Source organism: Neovison vison, chromosome 12 (assembly GCF_020171115.1).
Source record: "Neovison vison isolate M4711 chromosome 12, ASM_NN_V1, whole genome shotgun sequence".
Taxonomy (NCBI): Eukaryota; Metazoa; Chordata; class Mammalia; order Carnivora; family Mustelidae; genus Neogale; species Neogale vison.
In genome coordinates, this window is record NC_058102.1 from 3744212 (window position 1) to 3769738 (window position 25527).

At 46.8% G+C, this 25527-nt stretch overlaps 1 protein-coding gene across 1 annotated transcript in view; it reads right to left on the reverse strand.

Moving 5' to 3' along the window:
• Window positions 1-25527, reverse strand: part of ATXN10 (ataxin 10) — a 159327-nt gene that overhangs the window by 14398 nt on the left and 119402 nt on the right. The window contains exon 10 of the mRNA XM_044228553.1: window positions 13309-13372. Coding sequence (XP_044084488.1) covers window positions 13309-13372 — 64 coding nt within the window. The remainder of the gene's footprint in view (window positions 1-13308; window positions 13373-25527) is intronic.

A 25527-nucleotide genomic window follows, 5' to 3' on the forward strand; every position in this document is an offset into this window, starting at 1 on the left:
TTTAGAAGAGAAAGACAGAAGTTGTTTTGATTCTGACAAAATCGGATTTCTCTAAAAAAAAAAAAAAAAAACACCCCAAAACCGAAGAAAACGTGTTGACTTTTTCTAGGCTTTTCCTATCCTCACCCAGAAAGTGTGGATCTTTATGCACATCTGACAAAGTCACCATTCTGTGAGCTTCTGTAAGAACGAGAAATTCGGCCGTGAACCAAACACGAAGACAAGCATCTCTTGTAACAGTGAGGCTCGGCGCGGTCATGTGAAAAATCTCCAGTGCAGGGCTAGGTCCCTGCTGCCCAACTGCGGGCCGTCTCCTATTTTTGCTCTGGGCTGGCTTCCGTCCAGCCATGAGGCTTTTTCACAGCACGGGGCCCGTTTTCAGTTGTACTCAGTTAACCCTGAAGAAAAGGTCTGTCCACTCCTCAAACAGCCTCTCCTGGCAGCGCACAGAAACCAATGGCCATTGTTGGGCTGGGAGCTGGCAGGTTTCTCGGGGTGGCGGGGACTCACAACCCACAACACAACGCCTGCTGCCCCAGGGCCAAGAGCACTTCGCCTCTGCCTCGGAGAGGATGTGCAGCAGACCAGAGGCCGGTTAAGATGGGGAAAGGGGATATCTGCAAGCGAGCTTCCTTGTTCCGTCTTCCAGATCTGTGCCAGTGTCCAAGCGAAGGGGTGAATGCAGGTCCAGCAAACCACGAGGCTAAGAAAGCCTGAGCGAACGGAGACCTCCCTCGCCAGCACGCCTCGCCCCTGTGAGGCAGCCGACTCCGTGCAGGAAGCAGGCCCTGTATGTCCTCCAAGTGGTCTGCAGAAGACACCGAGAGCTCGAAACGCAGGGTCCCTGGTGCGGCTCCTCCGTCCCACCTGCCACTCCCGCCTGGGAAGTGCATTTCCCATGGGCCTCCGAGCGGGGCCTCCGCACACAGCTTCCTCCACGGAGTCGACAAGGACTTCCAGGCCAGCTGTTCCCTGAGCTTGTTCCTTCAGAGACTCAAAACACTCACTCAATTGGGTTTGCTTGGTTTTTGTTTTTTGTTTTTTTAAATCAGATGGTTCTAGAAAAATAAGTGGCACCGAGAACACAACACTTCCTGCTAAGACTGAGGATGTCAAAAGAAAAGAGCCAGAGTTACTATTTCACAGTGCTGGGCTGGCTGCGGCACACTGATGTTTGGCCCAGACCCTCGTCTGCCACTGCTAAATCTGACCGAGGTCATTTTAGGCAAAAATACTGACATTAGTCAGGGCTACCTGGAACACATTTCTTTCTGCCAAACTCCGGCAACCCAATCTCTCAAGTGTTTTACCGAATACACAGTCTGTGTGGCAATGGTATTTAAATCCAACAACTTAAAAACAATCATTTGTTAACATCCTAAACACACCCAAGTGTCACTGCTCTTTTTAATAAAGAAAGGGAATGCAGAAAGAAAAGCTGGCAAGCAATTAACTTTGTAAGAAAATACATTAAGCTAAATACCACCACCACCACTACTACTACTGCTACTTCTTAGGCACCGATCATGCATCTCAGGAACTGCCCAAGACCCTTCATGCGCTGGTATCAGCAAATTCTCAAGTCATTATCTCTTCTGAAGGCAGACCTTCATCCTTGGCGACCACTGTGCCTAACAACTGCCCCAGGGCTCTGTCACATGCGATCTGTCGGCGATACCATCTGCGGACAGAGAGGCGGTTTATTACAGAGCACAAAGAAGAAAAGATTTCTTCATGGGGTGCCTCACTGACTCAGGAAAGCATGAGAATCTTACTCTTGGGTCACAAGTTTGAGTGCTACATTGGGCGTGCTACGTTGGGCACAGAGATGACAATCAATCAATCAATGGCTCTGCTGGTGACTGGTAAACTTCGCAGCGTACGCTTTCGAAAGCAGTGCACACTGCTCCGTGCAGATGGGTTCTCTGGACTAGGAGCACAGCCCCACAAGAGGATGTGTTTGAAGGAAACTGTCGCATGTGTGAGGTTTAGGCCGATGTTTCAGACATTTCTTTATGGTCTAGTCTATATGGCAGATATAAATATCCTGAAATGCAAAGAATTACTAAAGCTCTACGACATCCTGTAGAGACAGACATCAGGGACATGTGCAGGACGACCAAGGTGCAGACAGACTGTCAGAGAGCGATTCTGAGAAACAAGTCTCTGGTCCATGCAGACGATGGGATACTATTCAGCACTAAAAAAGCAACGAGCTGTCACACCCGAGAAGTCTCGGGGACGCTTGAGCAGCAAGGGAAGAAGCCGATCTGAGTGGCCATGTACTGTGTCATTCTGACATTCCCAGGCCATTCTGGAAGAGCTCCAGATAAAAAAAAGATGGGCGCCGGTGGGGAGGGACGAACGGGCGCAGAGCAGACGGGCGTGCGGGCAGCGAGGACACTCCGTGTATTACAATGGTGGACACACGCCACTACACATTTGTCCAGGCTCAGAACGCAGGACCCCAGGAGTGAGTCCCCACATAAACGATGGCCTGCGGGTGACAGTGATGTGTCCGCAGACAGCCTCCACCCGCAGCAAGTGTCCTACCCGGCCGGGGAGCGCTGATCACAAAGGAGGCTGTGCACGTGTGGGGACGGGAACAGAGGCAATCTCTGTACTGTCCTCTCGGTGCTGTTGCAAACCTAAAACTGCTCCAAGAAAATGTTATCTTCAAAACAAACAAACAAAAAACAAAACAAAACAAAACAACCCAGGAAAAAAATGACATGAAAAATTATTTCATGTTGTTTCAAAATTAAAAATACCTTTGTGGGCTAACAAACTCACAACCACCACGGAAGACTAGCACGGAGGAACTATTTACGTGAGAATGTCTAATACGCGTCCCCAGGGACATCCTTTCCCTGAAGGATGCTCACCGGACGGCACTGTTAGATCAATCAGCCACAAGGTGCAGGACCCCTCAGATTAAGAATTAAGGGCAGTAAATAGCTACATAAAGTTTTGTTTCTGTTTTCAAAAGAATTTTATGTGGTGTTACTTAAAACATTAATAGTAACTACTGAGAAATAAAATTAAGAAAACACTGGGTCTTCGCAAGGCCAGGTGGCCGATGTGACAGTCTGGGGAAGGGGCTTCCAAGGCACCAGCTTTTAGTGTGCTGGTGGCGGCCCTGCCCGGGTCCCTGCCCAGGGTGAGAGCGTGCAAGGGGCAGGAGGCTGCCGGTAAGGGAACACAGTCTACACTGAGCACCTCACCAGGGGGAATGACGGACTCCCACTTCCTAACTTCAGGGAGGATAAACCTCAAGCCACCTCGCTCTTAGTTCAAGTCGAGGACGTACAGCAGAGCCTACACACCCTGGCCTTCGCCACGGGGAAGAACGGGGCAAACCAGGCTTAGCAAGACAAAGCCCAAGGACAGGCAGGTGGAACCGCCGTGCCGCTCCTCAGCCCGCTGGACGCAGAATCTGCGCGCTGACGACACTTGTCATCTCCAGCCTCTGGTTTTCCAGATGGAAGGAAACCAGAAGCACATCACTACAGGCTAAGTAACACGATCTGAAGGAGAGCAACCTCAAGTGCTGGAATCTCCTTTCAGAACCAGCCATTTGCCAAAACACCTGAATGAGGAAACTGGCCCACTTTTGTGAAAGCCTCATTCATAACTGTGCCGGGACTCCTCCAGCCATCGGCTCCAGGCCCTGGGGAATCGGTTGCTAGGATACCACAGAAGCCACACAAACAGGACTTCTTCCCTCTTTCACTCTGAATGGTTCCATTTAGATGCATCTGTGTGTGTGTGTGTGTGTGTGGTGGGGGCACTGGAGGCAGCGTGTTACACTCTCAGACGCCTGGGAGTGGCACCAGCGCCTTGTCCAGTCCTCAGCCCCCGGCCTGGCTCACGCCCAGGGCCTCCGGGAGGCCTCCGCTAACCTGCGGGCCCGTGTATGTGCACTTGTTTGCTTTGCTTGGGAAGAAATACTCGGTTCAACATCTTCAAATGCACGAGGTGAGCAGTATGGACACCAATGAAAGGCTTTAAAAAACCGAATTAGATCACTGGAAGCCAAACCAGAAGTCTACCTTTTGAAACTCAAGCAGCATGGGGAGTTTTTCTAGCATTCAACTGTCAGCTCGACCACGGAACAGAGTGTCACCGACTGCCTGTCAGCTGTTTAATGCTGGGGACTCAGGAATAAAGAGAACTCGGGGCAGAAGCAAGATGACACCGATCCCACCAGGAGAAGCTTTTCTAGAGGGAAAGAGTTAACACGGTTCTTTTACCCCTTCTACGACTGATGAGGAGTATTTGGGATGTTCCACCTTGGGGCCCTTACGAGTCACGCCACGTGGGCCTTCTTGCCTTCTTGCCTTCTGAGACACGCTGGGAGAGGGAAGCTGGCTCACAGGGCAGGTGTGGGAGTCTGGGGTTGGCAGACTCCGCTACAAAGTTTTCCAAAGAGATTATTCCAGTTTCCGTCCTCATCAGCTTGCTCCATAGATCCTCAGCATTGCTCGCTACTGGTGGCCCTTCTTATCAGCCACTCTGGAGGGTTTCTTATCATGGGTCCCATTTCCATTTCCCTGACAACTGGCGATGCCGGCCTCTTTCCACGTTTACTGGTCACTTGGATTTTGTCTTTCCCGAAATGCCATGAGTCTTCTGTCCACTTTTAAATCCTGAATTACCTTTTGTAGAAGCCCTTTTACATACTAAAACAGAAGTCCTCTGGGAGATACCTTCAAAGTAAATCTCTTTGCAAAGTCTTTCTCTTACAGCACGCAGTTCTGGGTTACGATTTTTGTGTCTTAAGAAATCTTTGCCTACCCCAGTCTAAGAGCCATGCTCTCCTACGATGCCCTGTGGGAACTCCTGTTCTACCTTTCACACAGGGGTCTGTGGTTCTTTTTGAGTTAACATGTGTGAGGAGTGTGAGGTGCGTAGCTGGTTATTTTTTCCTCATTATGGAAACTGAATTAATCCAGTCCCATTTGTGGAAAAGACCATCCTTTTCTTGATGAGCTGTAGGGGGCCCTCTGTTGTGTATGTGGGAATCTGTTTCTGGATTCCCTATCCTATTCTGTGATTGGACTTCTATTTTCATGATGATTTGAGTCCTACCACTGATTCACAGCACAATCGCAGATGAAAACTCACCTTTCTCATAGGAATTAACAGCTTTAACAGGGTGTTTGTAGGACAACATCTATTTGTTGAAAAACCATGTGATGGGCACTTTACAAACATTATGACCCTAGGGGGGGTCAGGCCCATTTTAGAAGAGCAGAACCTGGGTGTGTCTCCCCGGCCCTGGGGCCCCTGCGACTGTCATCACGCCACACTTCCTTAACACAGGGTCACCGGGGAAAACGCCATCGTTTATCATTCCTGTAAACTGCTACATTTCTGTACGCAAGTAAAACTTAAAAATGAGATGTCTCCATGCTGAAATTTTAAAAAAAGAATTAAAAATTAAAAAAAAAAAAAAAAAAAGGAAGAGAGAAAGAGGGATGAGAGAGAGAGAAAAGAACAAGAAAAATATAACCCTGTTTGGAATCTCATTCGGTGCCTGCCCCCTCCCCCTCCAATCAAAACAAAACAAAACAAGAAACCCACATCAAGGACAACTGATGAAAACACAGATCAAAAAAGAATGAAAGAAAAACATTTCAAATAAAGCTCGGTGGTTTCTGTTTGGAAACAACAACACAAAATCCCACTTGCCACAGTGAACTGACAAATACGAAACGGGCTCGGCGGCAGTGGAGCGGGGATTTTCCGACGGCGTCTCCTACCGTGTCATTACTGTGGGTGACCCACAAGTGAGCGGGCGAGGGGACAGCTGGGCCGGGGCTGGGCCTGTGCCCCTGGAGCAGTGGCAGTGAGCGGAGGGCAGTCCTTCCCTGCTAAACACCCCTATAACGCGCTGTCTCTCTAAACCTGGAAATCCCCACTGGCCTCCAGAACCTACCTCCAAGAAATGGAGTCGCATTCTGAGGTTCCTAGCCAGCGGGAGGTGGCGGGGGGTTTGCTCTGATAGGACAGCCAGCCTGGGCATCCCAAACCGCAAGGGTGGCCAAGAAAGGGTAGGTCTCACAGGGTCCCAACTGCAGATGTCCTCTGGGGAAGGAGCCTGGACCCCACAGGTGTCACACGCCCTCATCCCCAGCCCACGGAGGATGGTTGCGGACGTGGGCATGACCAGCGGACCCAGAGTGATCGGAGCGCGGGGGGTTTTGGTTAACTGACAGCTCGCGTCAGCATGATTCCTGGTCTGAGCATACTCCAAAAGATCTATCGTTTTCTGACACAAAATACTGAAATTAAAGCTCAAGAAAAACTTGGCTGGTGTTAACCAGAAGACTGGGCGCAACCAAACACATCTGAAATAACATCACTGCCGAACGGAGCTCATTAATTCACCAAAGAATTGCAGAATCCATGGGAGAGATTTCTCTTGTGCTTCCAACCACCCCTGCTCCCGCCAACAAACTACACACACCCTCGCCGGCTGCTGTCTGTTCGCTGTTTCACTCATTCAACTAAGCATTTATTAGAAGTTTACTATGTGCCAGACAGCGGCATGTTATACTGAGGAAAGAAACAGAAAAATGGTCCCTGCCCTCACAGAACCCGGCCCGGGTAACGGAGATGTAATGCATGATGAGTATTTATTGACGGACGGTGATAAGCTGACAGAGCAGGTTCTAGGAGGGGTGACCTGACCTCACTGAGCTCCAGGAACACTTTGCTGAGGAAGGGGCTGAAGGCAGCATGAGGAGGACGGGACCAGGGGACGGGAGTTCAGGGGAGAGGTCAGTGCGGGTGACTGCCCGAGGTGACCACCAGGCACATCTGAGAAACAAAAAGGGCAGTGTGGGTCAGGGTGCTGCAAAAGGGAAGAAGAGCTCTGGATAAAAATGCGAGGCAGGCAGGGGCGGCTCCTATGGGACCTTCCAGGATGTGCTAGAGACTCTGGCTTACTCTAAGTACAATGGGCAGTGCTGGAGATTCTGTAAATCGGGCACGTTTGCGAGAATGGTGTTGGGGCAGGGAGAGTCAAGAGACAGGGAGGAAGGATCTTGTTTTGATTTTAAAAGATGATACTGAACGAATGGGGAACCTTTATCTCCTGAACACCCCAAGGGAAGGAGGGGAATTGGAGGTGAGAAGCCATCACTGACCCAGACCAGGGTGACGAGAGTGTGCACACCTTAGAGGCAGAGGAATAAAAAGAAATAGCATCACAAGTGGCTCCCAGATTTCTGACCTGAGCAACTGGATGGATGGAGGTATTTCCCCAATCACCGAGAAAGAGAGGGGATGGTTTTATGGGGATATTAATAGTTCAGCTTTGGACATGCTAGTTTTGGAGTATCGGTAAGACATACAAGCAAATGTTACACAGGGCGTTAGAAATTTGTCAGACGCTCAGAAGACAGCTTTGTCTAGAGACTGAGTTTGGGAACCACAGGAGAAGAGATCTTTAAAGCCGCGAGATACCCAGAATACAACTCCATGTCACCACCGCCATGGTAACCAGACTGGTCCAAGTCACTGTCCCCTCTTGCCTGGACGACTGCAGTAGCCTCCCCACAGGATTCCCTGTCATTCTGGGGGCCCAAAGAGTGTGTGGCACATTAAAGGTATTCAGTAAACATGGACTGAATTTAAAGGAATAAATAGGTAGGGTTCCTTAGGGAGAAGATGCAGGGTGAGGCAAGCACTCCTGAGCTCTGCCAACGTCCAGGACTGTTCCAACATTTACGAGTTGTGCAAAAGATGAGGCAACAAAGGACTCAGAGAAGAAGGATCCAGAAAGACACAAAGAAAACCTATAGAAGGTACTATCATGAAAGCCAAGAAAGAAGCAGTATGTCAAGGAGGAAGTGATTAATTCTTCTGAACTGAGTGTTAACATGACAAGAACAAAGTACCATTGATTCTGGCAACAGGTGAAGACTGGCAACAGTAAGCAAATGATGAAGCCCAACATGCCCTTCTGAAGATCCACTGGAGTTTTTAAAGACACAAACCCTAAAGCACCAAAAAAATTTCAGATGCTGAAAGGCAGACAGAAAAGAAGTAACAGACAAGGCCATGGCTTATGGCTGTGTAACTCAGCAAAACCCGAGAAAGTTGATTCTAAGCTGGTAATGAGAGAAACAAACATTCTGCCCTACAGAATCCACCAAAGCTCAGATGTTGGTGCTCCCATGTACCTCTTTAATGGAAGGTAAAGGTGAAAATGAAAACAGAAGGCCTGTTTGCAAAGTTAAAACATAGGTGTACCTCTAGGTCTCCTTTCTCTATCTCAATAGAAGATTGGAAGAGTCATTAATCAATAACAAGGATAAAACAGAGATACTCTGGCATGGAGGATACCAGATACCGCACTGGAAATAACAGAACGAAGTCAAAGTATACATGTTAAAATGGAGAGATCCTGCAGCTCTCCCAACAAAATGGTGGTATCAGGCATACATTTTCAAACGAACTCAACTACTTCCTCACCGGTGGCACTTTAAAGGAAATTCTAAAGACTTCAGGCAGAAGGAAGATGATCCCACTTGGACAAACAGAGATAAAAGGAGTTAAGGGCAGGGAAAGCAGTAAATGTGTGGACAGATATAAATGAACACAGATATTGTGGGGTTTGAAGATAGAATTAAAGTGTGTAACAACAGCAGCATGTAAGTTGGGGACAAATAAATGGTCCTGAGAAGGCAGTAAACGTTTGAGAAACAGCAGACAAACATTTCCTTAGTTAATGATGCATATTGTAATTTTCCTGGGTATTAACAGAACAGAAAAAATAAAGAACATTTAAACTAAAAAAAGATAAAAACTAAATTATACAAAATAATCTAAAAGAAAGCAAGAAAGAAAAAGAAAAATAGGAAAGAAAGGCTTTAATATAAATACATTGGTGATTATATTAAATATAAATGGGCTAAATGCAATAGCTAAAAGGCAGAGATTGTCCAAATACATTAAAGAAAAATCCCAACTACATGCTGTTTACAAGAAACAACTCTGATGCAGAGAAGTTGAAAATAAAAGGGTTGAAAATGTTATACCCCATATATTCCAACCAAAAGCTAGTTAGAGGAGCTATATTAATATCAGGTAACAAGTATTTTTAAAGATAAAGAGGTTCAATTCATAATGACAAGAACATATCTCAAAGCCTGCCATACACCTTTATCTAATAACACTGCCACAAAATATACAAAGGGAAAATTTATGCAACTAAGAGGGAAACATATCTATAACCACAGACTGATATTTAAAAACTCTCTGTAACTGATAAACCAAAATGGACAAAAATATCAGTAAAAATACAAAAATTTCACAAACTTGACCTAATGTATGTGGATAAAATGCTGATCCCCTCTACTGGAGAAATGTGCTTTTTAAGGACACATAGAACGGGTGCCAAAAAAAGGATTGAATACTGGGTCATAAGGCAAGTCTCAATAAATTTCACAGGACAGACAAGCATGTATTCTTTGATCGTAACACATTTATGCTAGAAATCAATCTCCAAAAGAGAATTAGAAAAGTTCTATTTGTACAGATTTTAAGAAATCTATTTCTACACAATCCAGGAGTCTAAGAAGAAACCATAATGGAAATTAGAAAACACTTTAAATGTATGGTAACAAAAATAACACACATCTAAATCTATGCAATGGAGCTATAAAATACATAGAAAAGGATAAAAGCTTAAAATTAAGAATCCTAATAAATGGACAGATATACCATATTCATGGACTGGAAGACAGTATTGTTTAGATGTCAATTTTCACCAAATTGATTTTAGTCAATGCAGTTTCAAAGAGTAACTCAATATGTGTGGATTTAAATCATTTTTGTTGGTTAAACTGGTTTTTTTTGGTTGATTTGATGTGTATACATACATGTATGTGCACGTAAACACATAAGCACGAATGTGTGGAATTTGACAAGCTGATTCTAAAACTTTTATGTGAAAAAACAAGTGATCAAAAATAGCCATAACACTCCTCAAAAAGAAGAGACATGTTGGAAAGACTGACCTGACTAATACTGAGCCAGGTGAGAAAGTGAAAGCACTTAAAGAATATAATATTTGTGTAAGGAAAGACAAAGAGATCAACGGGAAAGAAAACAGACTCCAAATACAGACCCACACATATTTGGACACTTAGGATAAAGACGGCACTACAGCTAACAATGCATGTTCTTTTCAACAACTGAGCTGAGACGATTGTGTGTCCATATAGAAAAATATAAAAATAGACCCCCTAATAAACACCATACTCAAAAAATCAACTCAAAGTGAATTACAGACCTAAATATAGAAAGTAAAACTGTCAAGCGTTCAGAGGATAATAGAGATTATCATCACGACCTCATGGCTAGAAAATATTTCTTTAGCGAGATACATACCAAAAGAACTAATCCTAAAGGAAAAGTGATAAATTTGACTAAAAGTTAAGAACTTCTGTTAATTAAAATAAACTATAAAGAGAATGGCAAGGTAAGTCACAGAACAGGAGAAACTAAACATTAGCAAACATGTAGTTGACTAAGAACTTCTATTTAGAACATACAAAGATCTATTACAAATAAATTACAGAGAGAAAACCCAAAACACGGGCAAGAGGTTTGATCAAGCACGGTTTATGTATGCGCGCGTGCGTGCACACACACGCATGCACATGCACGCACTCACATGCACACACAAAGTCCCAATGGCAGATAAACAGGCTAGAAGATGCTCACCCTTGTTAGTCATGCAGCAGTAGAACATAAGATCTTTAGCCTTTCCTGTGGTGACATGAGGGAGGAGAGCACAGGTGCACATTAGAGTAAATCCTCATGTCATGTTATGATAGATTTATTGGACTCTGATACACACGTCAAGAAACAGCAAGCAGCAAAGCATATTACTGAGACGTACAAAAGCAACTGCTAGAAAAGCGAGCTAAGAGTGAACTCAAAGTGTGGAGAGTGGAGGCAGAGACCTCATTCCCTCATTCAATACATTTTGGCATTTAAAACACAGGTATTATTTTGATGAAAAGAAAATATAAGAACTGAAAAAAAACTAAGAATGGGTGGGGGAGAGTGAATGGGAGGGAAGGAGGCCAAGTCAGGGTAGTTAGAGAATTTTCTGGCAAACCTGCTTGTGAGCGAGAGCAGAGGAACAGCATGGATGGCGGCCTGGTGCGGTTTCATTCTGGAATCTGTTTCATGTCCCTTTCACGCCGGCTACCTGGAAGGCCAGGTTCTAGTTTATGGCTCACATCTAAAGACTGACTCCCTGGGCTCTCGTGCTTCTTTATCTCTTACCATTCCAAACATCATTTCCCTTTGCTCTGATATTTCAGTATGCTATCTCTTATCTTATTATGCATACTTGATAGGCCTTTCTAATGTGGTAGATTTTAATAAAACTCCAAAGAATTAACGAATATGCATCATACTAAACTATGTCATATTTTAACTTTTCTTGACAATTTAAAGAATATTCTGGGGTCTTGAAATTCTTCATTAATTATCACTGTAAAAGCTAGCTATATACAGCTGCTTGACCATATACATGCTGAGCGACTTCTCTGCTACACGAACAGTTACTGTGGTTTCCATGGACCTGTTCTGTCCCCTCCCTGGGACTCATGAGGCAGGACAGGGGAGCAGCTAAGAACCAGGCACACACCAAGCTTACATTCTGGGTCAGATCTGTAGGGCGAGCCACAGAGACTCTCTCGGTGGACATCCTCATCTACAAGATGGGGGTGACAGTGACGACAGGACCTGCTTCTCGAAGCTGGAGGATTAAATGAGGTGACGTGCAGGAACCCAGTAAGGGTTCAGGGAATGTTTCTGGAAAGGAGGGAATTACTGGCAAGGAGGCCAAAGACACTCTGCCAGCATGAGCCACGGGCAGCTGGTCTGTATGGCCATAACGTGCCTGTGCAACGGCCTGTCAGAGCCAAAGACCAGTGATCAAAACCTTCATTCCCTGGAGGTCAATTCGGGGAATATGGGACTGCGGGTGAATTTCTGTTTTCACAGAATTCATCCTTTCCATCAGGAAGTGCACCCACTACGAATGCGCTCGAGCCTTCTCGTACTGCTTCCCTGGGAGCCAACGCTTTTTTTCTGTTCCCTTCCTTGTTTAGGGAGCTATGACAAATTTCGAAGCCCTGTGAGGCAGAGCTTGTCGCGCCTGACTAACGCGATGCAGCGAGCCAACTCTGCTCCACTCGAAGAACAGTCTTCTGGGGCTGTTCGTCTTTTCCTGACTGGGCTTATAAACTGTTGTGCTCTTTAGATCCAGAGATTTTCTTCTATCGCTCATCAGACAAATGACGGTATCTTTAGCACAATAATGAGCATGTCTCCATCTACGCACTTTAAATACATGATTTTCATCAGCTCCTTTTCTCTTCTTGACAGAAACCACAGTGGGGGGTGTTCGTTAAGTGTCCCCCTCCCCCGGCTTCTCAGTTCTAGGCTGGGCTGCTCACCGCCTCTCCGGGGCTTACGCTCTCCACGTTCTTATCACCTTCCTCCCCAAACACATGCAACTGACGCAGGGGCACGCAGAGGCCAGGGCGAGGGACTGGACTGAGTCCGGCGGTCACCAGGCAGGTCTGGAACTTACCAGAATACCTCTCAAAACTGACTAGGTGGAGGTCCTCGTCACTGTTCTGTGATCAGTTTCCTACAGTGCCACTGGGTGACGGGGCTTGGAATAAGCAGGTTCCCTGTACGCCCTCCCAACAAGGGGGTCACCCAGGTAGCGGCAAGAACTGGAGCGCCCAGCTTCAGTACCAGAGGGTCACAGGGCAGAACCTGTCCAAAATGGGTACTTTGTGTCACTGAAATATTTCTCTCCATTCGTGGGGTCTCCAAGTGCCCCTCATGTCTGTCACTAGACCATCATGAAGATGGTTTGTCCCAAAAGACTGGATACTCAGACTGCCTAGAGCACAACAAAAATAAAAACATAAAAACAAAACCCAAATTCTTCACATCTACAAATACGCACGGTTTGGAAAGGTGACACTGACGCGCTGCCGCACACAGGGGACCGTGGACGAGCGCTCCCCACCCCCCCAATTTTAAAGCACTTGTGAGGAGAAGACTGGTTTAGAATGTTCCCCCGACCTTGACCACTCCCACTCATTACCCTGCAAAGACCGCAGGACTTATATTCCAGCACGCAAACTGTGAGAAAGTGGCTTAGCTCTGAGGCACAAGCAGAGAAGGCCAGCGGCCGCACACCCAGTGAGCCCAGCACCCTGACTGGGGACGATGCTCCCGCCTCCCATGCAAGGATACAGGGGTTACTGTCGTCGATGCTGCAGCTGTCCAGGATCAAGGGGATGCCGTCCAGCTCACTGACCTGCAGAGAAAGGAAAAGGCAAATTTATACACAGACAAAACCTTGGGTCATGTTGGAGAGGACAGAGCACTGGTTCCTCCTTCGTGTTGCCATACTCGCTGCCACGATGTAACAGCATCCTGTTATATTTCAAGCCTGCCCCATCGGACGCAGCAGGGTTCTAAACGTGACCTTCATGGTGAGGCAGGCAGACACGGGAGGTGTAGACCTTAGTGACCAGGCTGCCCTGAAGGTTTCAGATGATGATGAGATGTCAGTTAACAGGGGACCCTCCTCCCCTCCCCTGCTACCCGGTCTCCTGTACCTCCCACCACCCCAACCTCTAATGACTCAGCCCAACACCCCTCGTCACTGCCTCTTGGCCTAGCCATGTGCTCACCGTCTTCCTGCTCCCGCTAAGTTACACGCTGGTGTACAGGCATGATTTCTACTTTATGTGGGCTGCGCATTCATTGTATCATTCCTGCTTTTATGACATGTTAGTGTTATTTTAGGTTTTAGGTGTTATTTGGTAGGATTGGTAGGTTATTTTTTAGGAATGAAAATGCTCAAAAATTTTTCCATGTAAATTAAGGGTAATTGCTTCTTTGCTTTCTGCCCTCTTGGTTTAGGAGGCTTCAGAGGAACGCTCTACTTTTGATTATTGGGGGAAACCTGTATATGAAACACCTCCACCAACTCAGAAATATTTAAAAACAGATATACAAAAAGGGATACACTATTTTTCTTTTATCTTTCCTCAAAAATGTTGGGGCAACTGGACAGCCATATAAGGACGAAAAAGTGTATCTCTCTTCCCAATACGGTTCACCAAGATAGACTGCAAATGGACTGGAGTTTATCATAGTTCAGTAGTACTAGTAAGTGGACTATTTTTCTAAGTTAAGAATAGGAAAACAGAGGTGCCTGCGTGGCTCAGTCATTAAGCATCTGCCTTCAGCTCAGGTCACGATCCCAGCATCCCGGGATCGAGCCCCACATCTGGCTCCCTGCTCGGCGGGAAGCCTGCTTCTCCCTCTCCCACTCCCCCTGCTTGTGTTCCCTCTCCTGCTGTGTCTCATTCTGTCAAAATAAATAAATAAAATCTTAAAAAAAAAAAAGTAGGAAAAGCTTTTCAAACTATGATTCACAATCCCGTAGCAACAGGGACAAGGTTTAAAAAGTTGGAATATATATTTTTAAAAAGGCAAATAAAAACTGGGAAAATTACTTATGAGCTACCACAGGCAAAAGGTTAGTATGTTAATATATAAAGAACTTGTGTGGGTGCCTGGGTGGCTCAGTGGGTTCAAGTCTCTGCCTTCAGCTCAGGTCATGATCTCAGGGTCCTGGGATCGAGCCCCATATCGGGCTCTCTGCTCAGTGGGGGCCTGCTTCCCTCTCTCTGCCTGCCTCTCTGCCTACTTGTGATCTCTGTCTGTCAAATAAATAAATAAAATCTTTAAAAAAAATAGTAAAAATCGAGAAAAGACCAGTGGTCCAGTAGAAAACAATGGATCGACTTCATGAACAGAAATGGTACAGAAACAAAGAGATGCAGACGGACCACGGGCATTGGAGTAAGTTCCACTTTGCAAACTACGAGCAGCTGAGACACTGCCTCTCACCCAAGAGTGTGCCAGAGGAGCCGGCGACAGGGAGAGACAGGTGTCCTCGCACACTGCCGGAGCGCGTGCTAAAATGGCACAGCGCCCATGGAGGGGCACAGAGGGGCAAGGAGGGGCTGTGCGGGTCAAGCCGACTCACAGGGGCTACTGCTCTCTGACTCAGTCATCCCCGCCCCAGGACGACACTCAAACAGCACGGTCCCACGAAGTCAGGTTTGCACACGTGATTCACTGTGGCACACTTGCTACTTTTGTAAGTTTGAGATTCGATTCACACACGGAAACACTTACCTTTTTAAAGTGCACAAGTCAGTGGATTTTCGTTTATTCCCACGGTTGTGCAACCATCACTGCTCCCTAGTTTCAGGACACTTTTGTAATCCCCAGAAAGAAACTCCACACCCATCAGTCATTCCTCCCTTCTTCCTCCATCCGCAACCTTGGCAACCACTGATCTTTCTGTCTCTGGATCTGCCTCTTCTGGACGTTTCGTATAAATGGGGCCGTTCAGTATGGGGCCTCGTCTTTCAGTTAGTGTAATGCTTTCGGGGCCTTCCACGCCAAAGCAAGTACCAGCGCCTCATTCCTTTTTATGGCTGAATAGTATTCCACCATCTGGAGAGACCATGTTTTCATCCACTGACATTTGAGTTGTTTCAACTTTCTGGCTAGTACGGCCATGCTGCCGTGATCACCGTGTACCTGTTTCTGAGTGGATGATTTATAATTAATTCTCCCCACTGTGTATCTGGAGGGAAAACGGCTTGGTCTTGGTAACTCTCGAACATTCTGAGGAACCGCCGGAGTGCTTCTCAAAGTGCTGTACCGTTCTCTAGTCCAGCCGCAACACACGAGGGTTCCAACTGCCACACACCCTTCTCGGTACCTGTTAACCGTCCTGGTGGGTATGACGCGCTGTGTCATCATGGTTGATCTGTATTGCTCTGACAACTAATCGGGTTGTATACAACGCAATGTATAACAACAAGATCCCAGAAATGGCTCAAATGTCAAATACACTATGGCACAGGTGTGAAAGGCTTGTACGCAGCTGGCAATGCAAGTGGAGAAGACCTAACACACTACTGGGCAGGGATCGCCAGGACACAAGGTAAGTGAAGAAAGCAAAGTGCAGCGTGGGCTTGTCTGTGGACCTTTTGTGTCATGAATCAGGAGAAATATACAAATTTTGTTATATTTCCCAAAAGACACCCTGAAGGGTGAAGTAAAAAGCTGTAATGGTTATCCATAGGGGATGAGGAGAGAATGAGGCACAAGAAACAGGAATGGAGACAAGGCCTCTGTTGATGTACCTGCTTATGGAATTCCGACTTTGGAATCCTGAATATATTTTACATAATTTTATATAATTAAAATTATATTTTATATAATTAAATTTATAATGGATATTAACTAAACTTCTTGTGATTATGTCAAGATATACACAAATACTGAGTCAATATGTTGTATACCTGAATGTCATATGTTATGTGTGAATTATGCCTTAACAAAAAAGTTAAATTTACAAAATCATTTTAATCTGATAACACGTAAAACAAAGAAAACTATTTCACAGGACTGAAACAGTCCCTGGTGAGATGTGTATCCTAAACTCGGAAAGAACCGCACAGAAACCTTCAGACGGCATTCAGCTTCACTTATTCTGAACCGTTATTTATATAGTTAGCTTAAAGCAAAGGATAATTAATGTTTTTAGGAAAAAAGACTTTCAGCATATAAAAGAACTATCAAATCCAGAAGCTAATTTTATACTTATAAATTAGAAACATTAATAAGATTTCCTGATCTATTTTTTAATTTCTAAGAAATATTTATTCCCTATCTGCCTACTGTGATGGCCCAGAAGACAAGACAAGCATCACTGAGCATTCCCAGGGCTGGATGAACTGCGGACCTTCCTCGACTTACCATGGGGTTATGTCCCGAAGAACCCATCGTTACTATACCCCACCTACTGAGCGTCGCAGCGGAGCCCTGCTGACCTTAAGCATGCTCGGAACGCTCACGTTATCAGCCTATGGCGGGACAAAACCATCTGCCACAAAGCCAATCTGATACTAGAGTGTGAAATAGCTCACGTACAGAGTGAGAAACGGAAAGGCTGAAGAGCATGGCCCGGCTGTCAGCGTATCAGCTGCTGCTGACCTGTGTGATGGTGTGGCCGACAGGAAGCTGTAGCCGCTGGCCCACGTCACCAGAGAGAGCACCGTGCGGGATCGCTAGCCTGAGAAAAGATCCACTCTCAACATTCCAAGGGCGGTCTCTATCGAACACGTTATCTCTCGCACACCATCATCGGGGTGGAAATTCCGAAGTCGAGCCACCGTGAGCTGGGAACCATCTATAAATACGTGTCCCGGCGGAAGAAGGCAGCCCTCCCGCCACAGGGTCACTGATACTGACCATCCTCAGTTTCACAAAGGCAGAGAAGAAGAGAAGAAATCTAATTTCTACCCTTTTTTCTAGGCACTGGAGATAGGGTGAGAAATGAACTTAACAGACATCAAGCAGGCGCGAAGGAGCGACACTTTCATCATGTTTCCCGTTATTCTGATGGAGCCCGGGTACGCATTACTGGCTCTACTTTACTGAATAAGGAAGTGGGGCTCCTGAGTTAAGCACCCTCCTCCTCAGGATCACTTCACTAACGAGTGCTACTCAAAGTGGCCCGGAGACCACCTCAAGTCTGTGAAAATAGACCAGGAGAGGAAAAAGCCAGGAACCGAGCTAACGATTTAACAGGGTTGTCCTACTACACTGTTACGTACCCCGAATCTTAAAGTAATAACATCTAGGTTTGAAGGTGTTTTTAAAATTTTTTTATTTTTCTAGTAATTCATTTGTATTATATTTTATAAGAATCTTGGTCCAGGATGGTCTGGGAGAAAAGAGAGGACATTCTTCAGCACAGGTAGTGTGAGAAGCACAGGCTCGGAAGGTCAGCCCTACAGAGGGCCGCACCTGGAAGGGGTCACATGCTTGAAAAGCACAAAAGGAAATGTTTTGGCCAAACTGGTAATGCCCCAGTGAGATTATAGTCAAAGCTTCCCAAAGCAACCCTCAGACCGCACGTCTCCTCCAATAACCTGCCACGCACCTACCAGCAGGACTGGGGTACTAACAATGACGTTGCCAATGCCTCTGTACTGGGGTGAAGAGGAAGGATCCAGAAGGAGCAAGGGCCTGGTAACTGCCATAGTGATGAAGGGATACCATTGGACCCTCCAGTCCTTTGCAAATATGTGATCTTAAATCCTCCTGGAACATACTGGAATAGCTCGGTGTCTGACCATACAGCACCGGCCTCACAAGGAAGGCCTCCCCAAAGAAGTGGCATTTAGCTCGAGATAAGCGTAAACATGCATTAAGTGAACAAATCAAGGGGGCCGTGGAGTATGTCTTGCAGGGAGAAAAGCATGTACAAAATCTGGGAGATCCAGAGGACCACGGAATGTTCCAGGAGCTGGCCAGGCAACACGGCACGGGGATGAAAAGCAAGAGCCCGGGAGCCAGCATGCTAGGGTCCAAGCCTGGTTCTGCAGCTCCGCTGAGCTGTGTGACGTTGGGCAAGTCACTTAACTCAGGAGACTGTGCTTTCTCGCCCATAAAATGGGAGGATGGGGCTCGCTTCCAAGAGCGGTCACGAGAAGGGACGGACTGCCACAGAGGCTCGCGTACTGCCGCTGCCCCACGACGGCATCCGCTGGTCACGCTGTTAACAGGGGTTCGGTGCGTGCAGTGACAGCGGAGCTCCCTCAAGGACGAAGCAGCAGGAAGGGAACGTCCACAGAGCTGAGTTTACAACCCTTCTTTGTGCCTAATTTAAAAAACTGTTCTGTCTACAAAATAGTAAATTTATTTTCAAAAAATTTTTTTTTTTGGTGAGAAATAAAACTATTCAGGAGCTAATATTTGATGCAAAAAGAATCTCATTTTGGGGGGGGCGGTGGATAAGGAGAATCCTCAGGGGTGCTAAATGGGTGCGATTTCCTTTGAAAGAAGCGAAATCGCATGTTAAATGTGAAATTTAGGCAGGCAGTAAGAGCGAATGAAAGAGCTGTTGAAGACCATGTTACACTAGGGTTGTAGCTGTATTGGGGGCATGCTTTCCCAGGTAAGTATTTCTTATTCACACTGCTCCATTATGAAATGATATAAGATACATTTTTTTAAAAAGATTCTATTCATTTACTTGACAGAGAGAGGGAGAGAGCACAAGCAGGAGAGGGAGCAGGAGAGGGAGAAGCAGTCTCCCCACTAAGCAGGGAGCCCAAAGCCGGGCTCAATCCCAGGCCCTGGGCTCATGACCTGAGCCAAAAGCCAAGCTTCATCGACTGAGCCACCCAGGCGTCCCTATCCAAGAGAACTTCTTATACAGATTCATAAACGTTTGTAACATAAATGATCTCCAGACAAGGATGACGGTGGCATTATGACAAATACACAATTATATACTCAAGAACGGACTCAGGTTCCATCACCGGGATAAGGACACGTCGATGCCAGCCCTTTAGGGGGAGTGACCGGTAACACAAAGGTGTTACGACCAAGCTCAAGTTGACTGCCGCAGCTACACGTGTGGCACTCCCGTCTGGGGCAGGGGAGAACAATTAGGAAATTAACAAGTTTTCTTCTGTTCACACTTCATAAAACAAGGAAGCTGTTTGTTTTCTTACCTAACATGTTGGGAATTGATTCTAGACCTGCAATAAATGAGTCACAAGCTGTAGTGCACATCAAGGAGCCAAGCTCAGTCAACACTTTCACGAGGTAACACATCTCAACAAGACAGCAAGTCTGGCTTAAACAAACGAACATTTAGCCCCTGGAAATAAAGTATAAACAGAAGGACCATTAATTGATTTGCTAACCGTTCCCTCCTTCCTTGGCCAATCACCTCAGGGAAGGTACTCTGCCAAGTGTGCAGGCCAACCTCTACTGTCTAAGCTCCTTTGGGAAAGTAATTAGATGGACAGAAAACAGAACCTCAACTGTTCTGACTGCTCTCACAGCAAACATTAAATGCAAAAATCCAAGAATTCAAAGAACGGCCAGAGCACGATACCAAGGCAAAACCTGATCTCCATGAAATATATAGTGAATTGAGTGTAACTGACATTTGGTAAAAATGTGTTCACAATACAGCTCCTCAAAGCAAATACGTCCACAAACAGAAATCAGGGTCCTCGTTCCGAAGTGAAATCGATGACCAGCAGGGGTGTGGCGATGCTCCAACAAGGTCTCCATGGGATGGAAGCCACTCAGAGGGCCTGGAGCCCAAAGGCAATGCTGGATGACAACGACCACCCGGTCAGAAATGCGGACGCACCTGCCCATGGGCCGAGAATCAACGATCCCCCCAATCACCTGGAGGGACGGCAGATGCTCTGGATACAGACAGCCCTACATGAGAATTCCAGCCCATCCTTTCAGCCACAGAACCTGGAGGAGGTTTCTGAACTTCCCGAAGTCCAGACTTTGTGTGACGAGGGGTCATGCCCACTTCAGGAGGTTACAGTGAAGATCCGAGAGGAAGCGTTCAGCACGGTACCCCGCACGTCCCCACACGTCCCCGCACGTCGGGACATAAGACACAGCAGCGTCTGTGATACTGCTCTCACCTGGTTCAGAGGTTCTGAAGGTTTCCTTCATGACCCACACTTGCAAAGGGCTGGACACAGGACTTCTTCACCGAATACAAGCAAAGTTCCAAAACTTAAACACTGGCACTTGCAAAAAGGAAGAAATTGGTAGCCGTGGTGACTCTGAGTGAGTCAAGCTTCTCCTGAGTGTCTCATGAGCTACGTGTGATGCTGGGTGGCTAAGCCCTACCCGCAGCCCCTTGCCAGCTGTTGCCTCACACGGTCAAGTCTGACCGCAAACACGGTCTTGTTCATCTCCGTGTTGCACTCACTTCTGCGCTATTTCGTGCAGCATCAGCCCCGGCACTTCATGACTGAGCTGCTGCCGCCGCCAGAGAAACGGGTTATAGGGCTACTACTCAAGAAGCCACAGGCCGTCTGGTAGATTCTGCAGGCGATCTTGATCTAGCATGCAGAGCCCAAGGCCAGACTCCACGTCGGCACCCCTGGGAGGTTTCAAACAGGACCGATCCTGCGGTTCCAACCCCCGGACAAAGACATCAGTCTTAGAGAGTGAAGTCAGGGGATCAGAGCCTTGGTTGGAGTCTTCCAAGGATTCCAATGTGCAGCTGAGCTGAGAATTCCTGACCCGGTCGAGTCCAAGAGCACCCACCAAGCCAGCGCTGGGGACCCATCGTATACTCTGAAAGAAGACCATAGGACGGAGCTCCCTGTCCTCATGTTTTCCCCTCTGGCACTTTTCTTTTTTCTTCCCCCCAATTCCTAAACCTAGCTTTGTTGAGCAATGACTGACATATAGCAGACTGTGTTGCCCCTGTGCAACCACAGACAAACCAAGGTCAGAATGTCCGCCTCCCTAGGAAGCACCCCACCACCCCCACAGCTTGCCCTCAGCGCCTTATGCCTAGGAAGCACCCCACCACCCCCACAGCTTGCCCTCAGCGCCTTATGCCACGACTAAGCCTCCCTCTTTGATTCATTTTTTTAAGTGACCACTCTAGGGATTAGAGGATGCATCTCTGACTTGCTGTGGTCTCCCTACAAGCAGCATTATACTGTTCCCCACACAGCATCAGAGTCTCACAACTGGACCCCCCACTTGACCCTGGGGCAAATTCTCACCACTTTACTTCCACGCACTATAAGCCCCCGAATATACTGCTTTCCTTTGCTTGATAGAACTTCCCTCAACACCCCCCTGGGCACAGCTCCACCGATGGCAATCTCTCCTGTCTGTCTGGAAATAGCTTTACTCTATGTTCATTGGTGAAGGATATTTTAGCTGGATATAGAATTCCAGACCGAGTTTTTGCGTTTTAGAGCAGTCATTCCATTGACTCCTATTTTGCGCTGCCACCCAGGAGAAGCCTGCCAGTTCGAGAGTCTTGGTACTTCTTGACCAGCCGGCAAGGGTCAGAGCAGCAGTGGCAAGTAGCAGCACTGCAGAAAGGTGAGCCGAAGCCAGAGGGGGTTCTTTGCAAACACTAACGAAATGAAAAACATTCCAGGAAGACTGACAAAGGAAAAAAAGAGAGACACTAATTAAAACAAAACAGAACGAAAAGAGCTAAACAGCTGTAGAAAATGTAGATTCAAATGAAATATTATGAATTTCATGAAAAAAGCTAGGAATCTAGGTATAATGGAGATCTCTGAGGAAAGTAGAAGACATCAGCATTGACACAATAAATATAAATCTTGAACAGAATAATTTAAATACTTAGATTATTTAAAGATACAAAAATAGGCAAGACTGACAAAAACATTCAAAGACCCAACGGTTCTCCAAGTGAGGGCCTCCAAATTTCTCAGGACCACATAATCTACGGTGTATTTAAGTTGTTCCCAAACAACAGGACAAGAAAGAAGGCTTCCCAGCTCATTTTAGAAGGCTGCTCTGACTTGGTCCAAAGCCAGCATCAGACAGACCAGGATAGGAAATTACAGGCCTATTTAAGTATGAACATATACCCCATCCCGTCCCCACACACAAAAATCCTGCAAGAAGTATTTGATGAACTAGATTAAACATACTACAAAAATGGATCAGGATCCTCTAAAGCCGACCAGAAAATCTACAGTGTAATCATCCTCGCTAATGTACTAAGAATACCTCACTACCACAGAAGAAGCACGGTCATGGTTAACCCCTATTTGTGATTTTTCTTAATTCTCAGAGAACGGGAAGACATTTCTAACTTGAGAAAGGCAATATGCCAGAAACCTGTAGTATCATATGTGCTAAGAGAAAATTTAGGTAGATCCCAAGACCAGAAAAAACACACAAGGGGACAGTCTTCTTGTTCTATGTAGGAAAATAAACTCAGTGAAATACTGCGACTTAAGAAGGTCTTTGTTTGGATCTTTCTGACTCTGGAAACCAGAGAGGACTCAGAGTGCTGCGAAGAGGGCTCAGTCCTACTGTCGGAACAGCGGCAGCGGAAGAAAACCACCAGAACAAAGTAATCACGCTGATTCGAGTGAAGGAAGAGTGATTTTTTTTTAGGAGTAGAAGTTGAAATCTTAGAGGATCGATTACCCAGATGTAAAGTGGAAAATAATCATCCAGAAGGCTGGGATAAAAAGATCTAAAGGGACATGAAAACGCACCCAGTCCTAATTGCTCTCCGAGATGGGGTAGAAGTTTTAGTTATTGCCGGCACAGAGACTGGACTGGGGCTCCACAAAACCCAGGACAGGAAGAGAACCATGGGCTTGGCTCACTGGACTTGCTCACAGGGGCAGGATCCAAGACAGGAGTGAAGAGAGAACCCGTAAGTGTCACAGGCCACCGACCGTCACAGACTCACCGAAGTCCCAGAGAAGCAGAAATGGCGCCTTTCTGCATCACTGCTCTCCCTTGGACACTGCAGGCTTTCTGCGGAGACTGCTAAGCGCTGGTCTCTGGGGACATGGTTTTGCTTGCGGAGAACCCCAAGCAGACTGGGCACTGGCTCGTCTAACTTTGGTGTGTGGGGCCGGTGCTCTGATAAACCTGGGCCCGGTTACCTTTCCTCAATTTTAAGAAGTGAAGCATGTCTGGGACTCGGTATTGGGGTTTGTGAACCTGCGGGACACCAACCTGGCCCACAGCAGGTAAAGGAGCCCTGACCCCAGGAAGGCACAGGGAACCCCTCCAGGCAGGATTACACGGAATAAGAAATCGGACAGGACACATTTTAAATCTCATTCTCTTTGAATTGTGACTCATACGGGCAGAGAATCCGACTTCCCTGTCTCGGACCTTAATTTAAAATGGAATGTCATCTCTGGATTTCAATGTCTCCCCGGGAATCTGATAATGAGATAGAATTAATATTCAAATTTAGAGTATCTCTTGTGGGCATCTTATTATTACACTGAATTTAGTCTCTTAATATGCAACGAATTCTCTGCCTTGAGGTCAAAGTGACTTTGGAATTAATTTAATTCATGGGTTGGTGTGACCCACTTAAGTGTCTTCTGGGGGCAAAATCACGGCTCTCCACCAGTGGTCCAGGAGAGAGAAAGAAAGAAGCACAGCTGGTGGAAAAAGCAAGTGTCCTCATGACAAAGGTCAGGGCAGAATGGTCCTGACAACGGACCTTCCCTCTGAAGAAGGAGGGGCACACCTGTGGCCCAATACCTCACCAGAACAACAAAACTCAGAAAAAAATGCCGAGGTGGCAGACATCTGCCCTCTTTACACTGCAGAGACAGCTGGATTCATGTAACATCTGATGGCCTCTCCAGGTCCTTCCCTCCGGGTCTCCTCGAGCTCCTTCTCAGGGCAGTGGCCATCGACAAGCGAGGCTGGTCTACAAAGTCCGTGGTCCGTACGTGTTTGTCTGTCTGACCCTTTCATTGGACTCTGGGGTCTTCACCCACATGACGCGTGCTTCCTTCATTCCTGCATCTCGTGCTTTGCCCTTAGTAACGAGTTGCTGAAAACATAAATGGACGTGAAGCAGGTGAAGCAGCTCTGCTGACTGACCCCATGCACACACCCACAAGCGGACAGGCAACAGAGTCCGGGTGCTCGTGCGGCTTAGCTCGGGGGAGTGCGGGACGCATTCAAAAGGACGCACGAGCAAGCAATCGGGAAACAAAGAAAAACACATCACAGACGATGGCAATTCCTACACAGGGAATAAACAGGATGACCAACTAGACAGTGACAGGGAGGCTCTCTTTCAAACACAGTGGCCACATAATACTCTTCTACAAAATGGTGATCTTTGAACAAAGACCCAAGCATGAAAATGGGGCAAGCACTCCACAATTTAGTGGGAACCCAAGTTGCCTGAGGGAGAGCGGGCCAGAAGTACAGACCCGGTGGTGGAAAGAACTGAGCACATCTGGGGTACAGAAAGGAAATCAGCTCTGTGCAGGGAGCAGGGGTGACACGGTAGGGGACTGAGGCAGTGAAGGAAGGAGCCAGAGCCCATGGACTAGAGGTTCTCAAAGCGGAGTCCCTGGAGTGGCAGCCAAAGCACCACCTGGGCTCGGAACGCAAATCAAGCCAACCCCCAGCCCCCAGAATGGAAACGCTGGGGCTGGGCCCAGCAGGGAGCTGTGGAGGGAGCCTTCAGATGACTATGATGCTTGCTGAATCCTAAAAATCGCTGGTACCCAGCAGTGGTTCCCGATCCTTCCTGTGAATCCAAATCACTTGGGGAGCTTTTCCAAGTGATGCCTTGATCCCACCACACATCAGCTTCACCTGAATCTTGGGGGTGATGGTCCGGGAATATATACTTACGTGCATGCATGTATTTTAAAAGCCCCCTGGGTGATTCAGCTTCCTAGAATAAAGACCTGGAGGTCAGGGAAATCACTGGGATCTTTTTTTTTCCTCATTGTAAAAGCAGCGATCAAAGATTTTATGCAGGTGAATGCAGTAATCCAATGTGGGTTTTTGAAAAGAAATTGCAGGCTGCCGTAT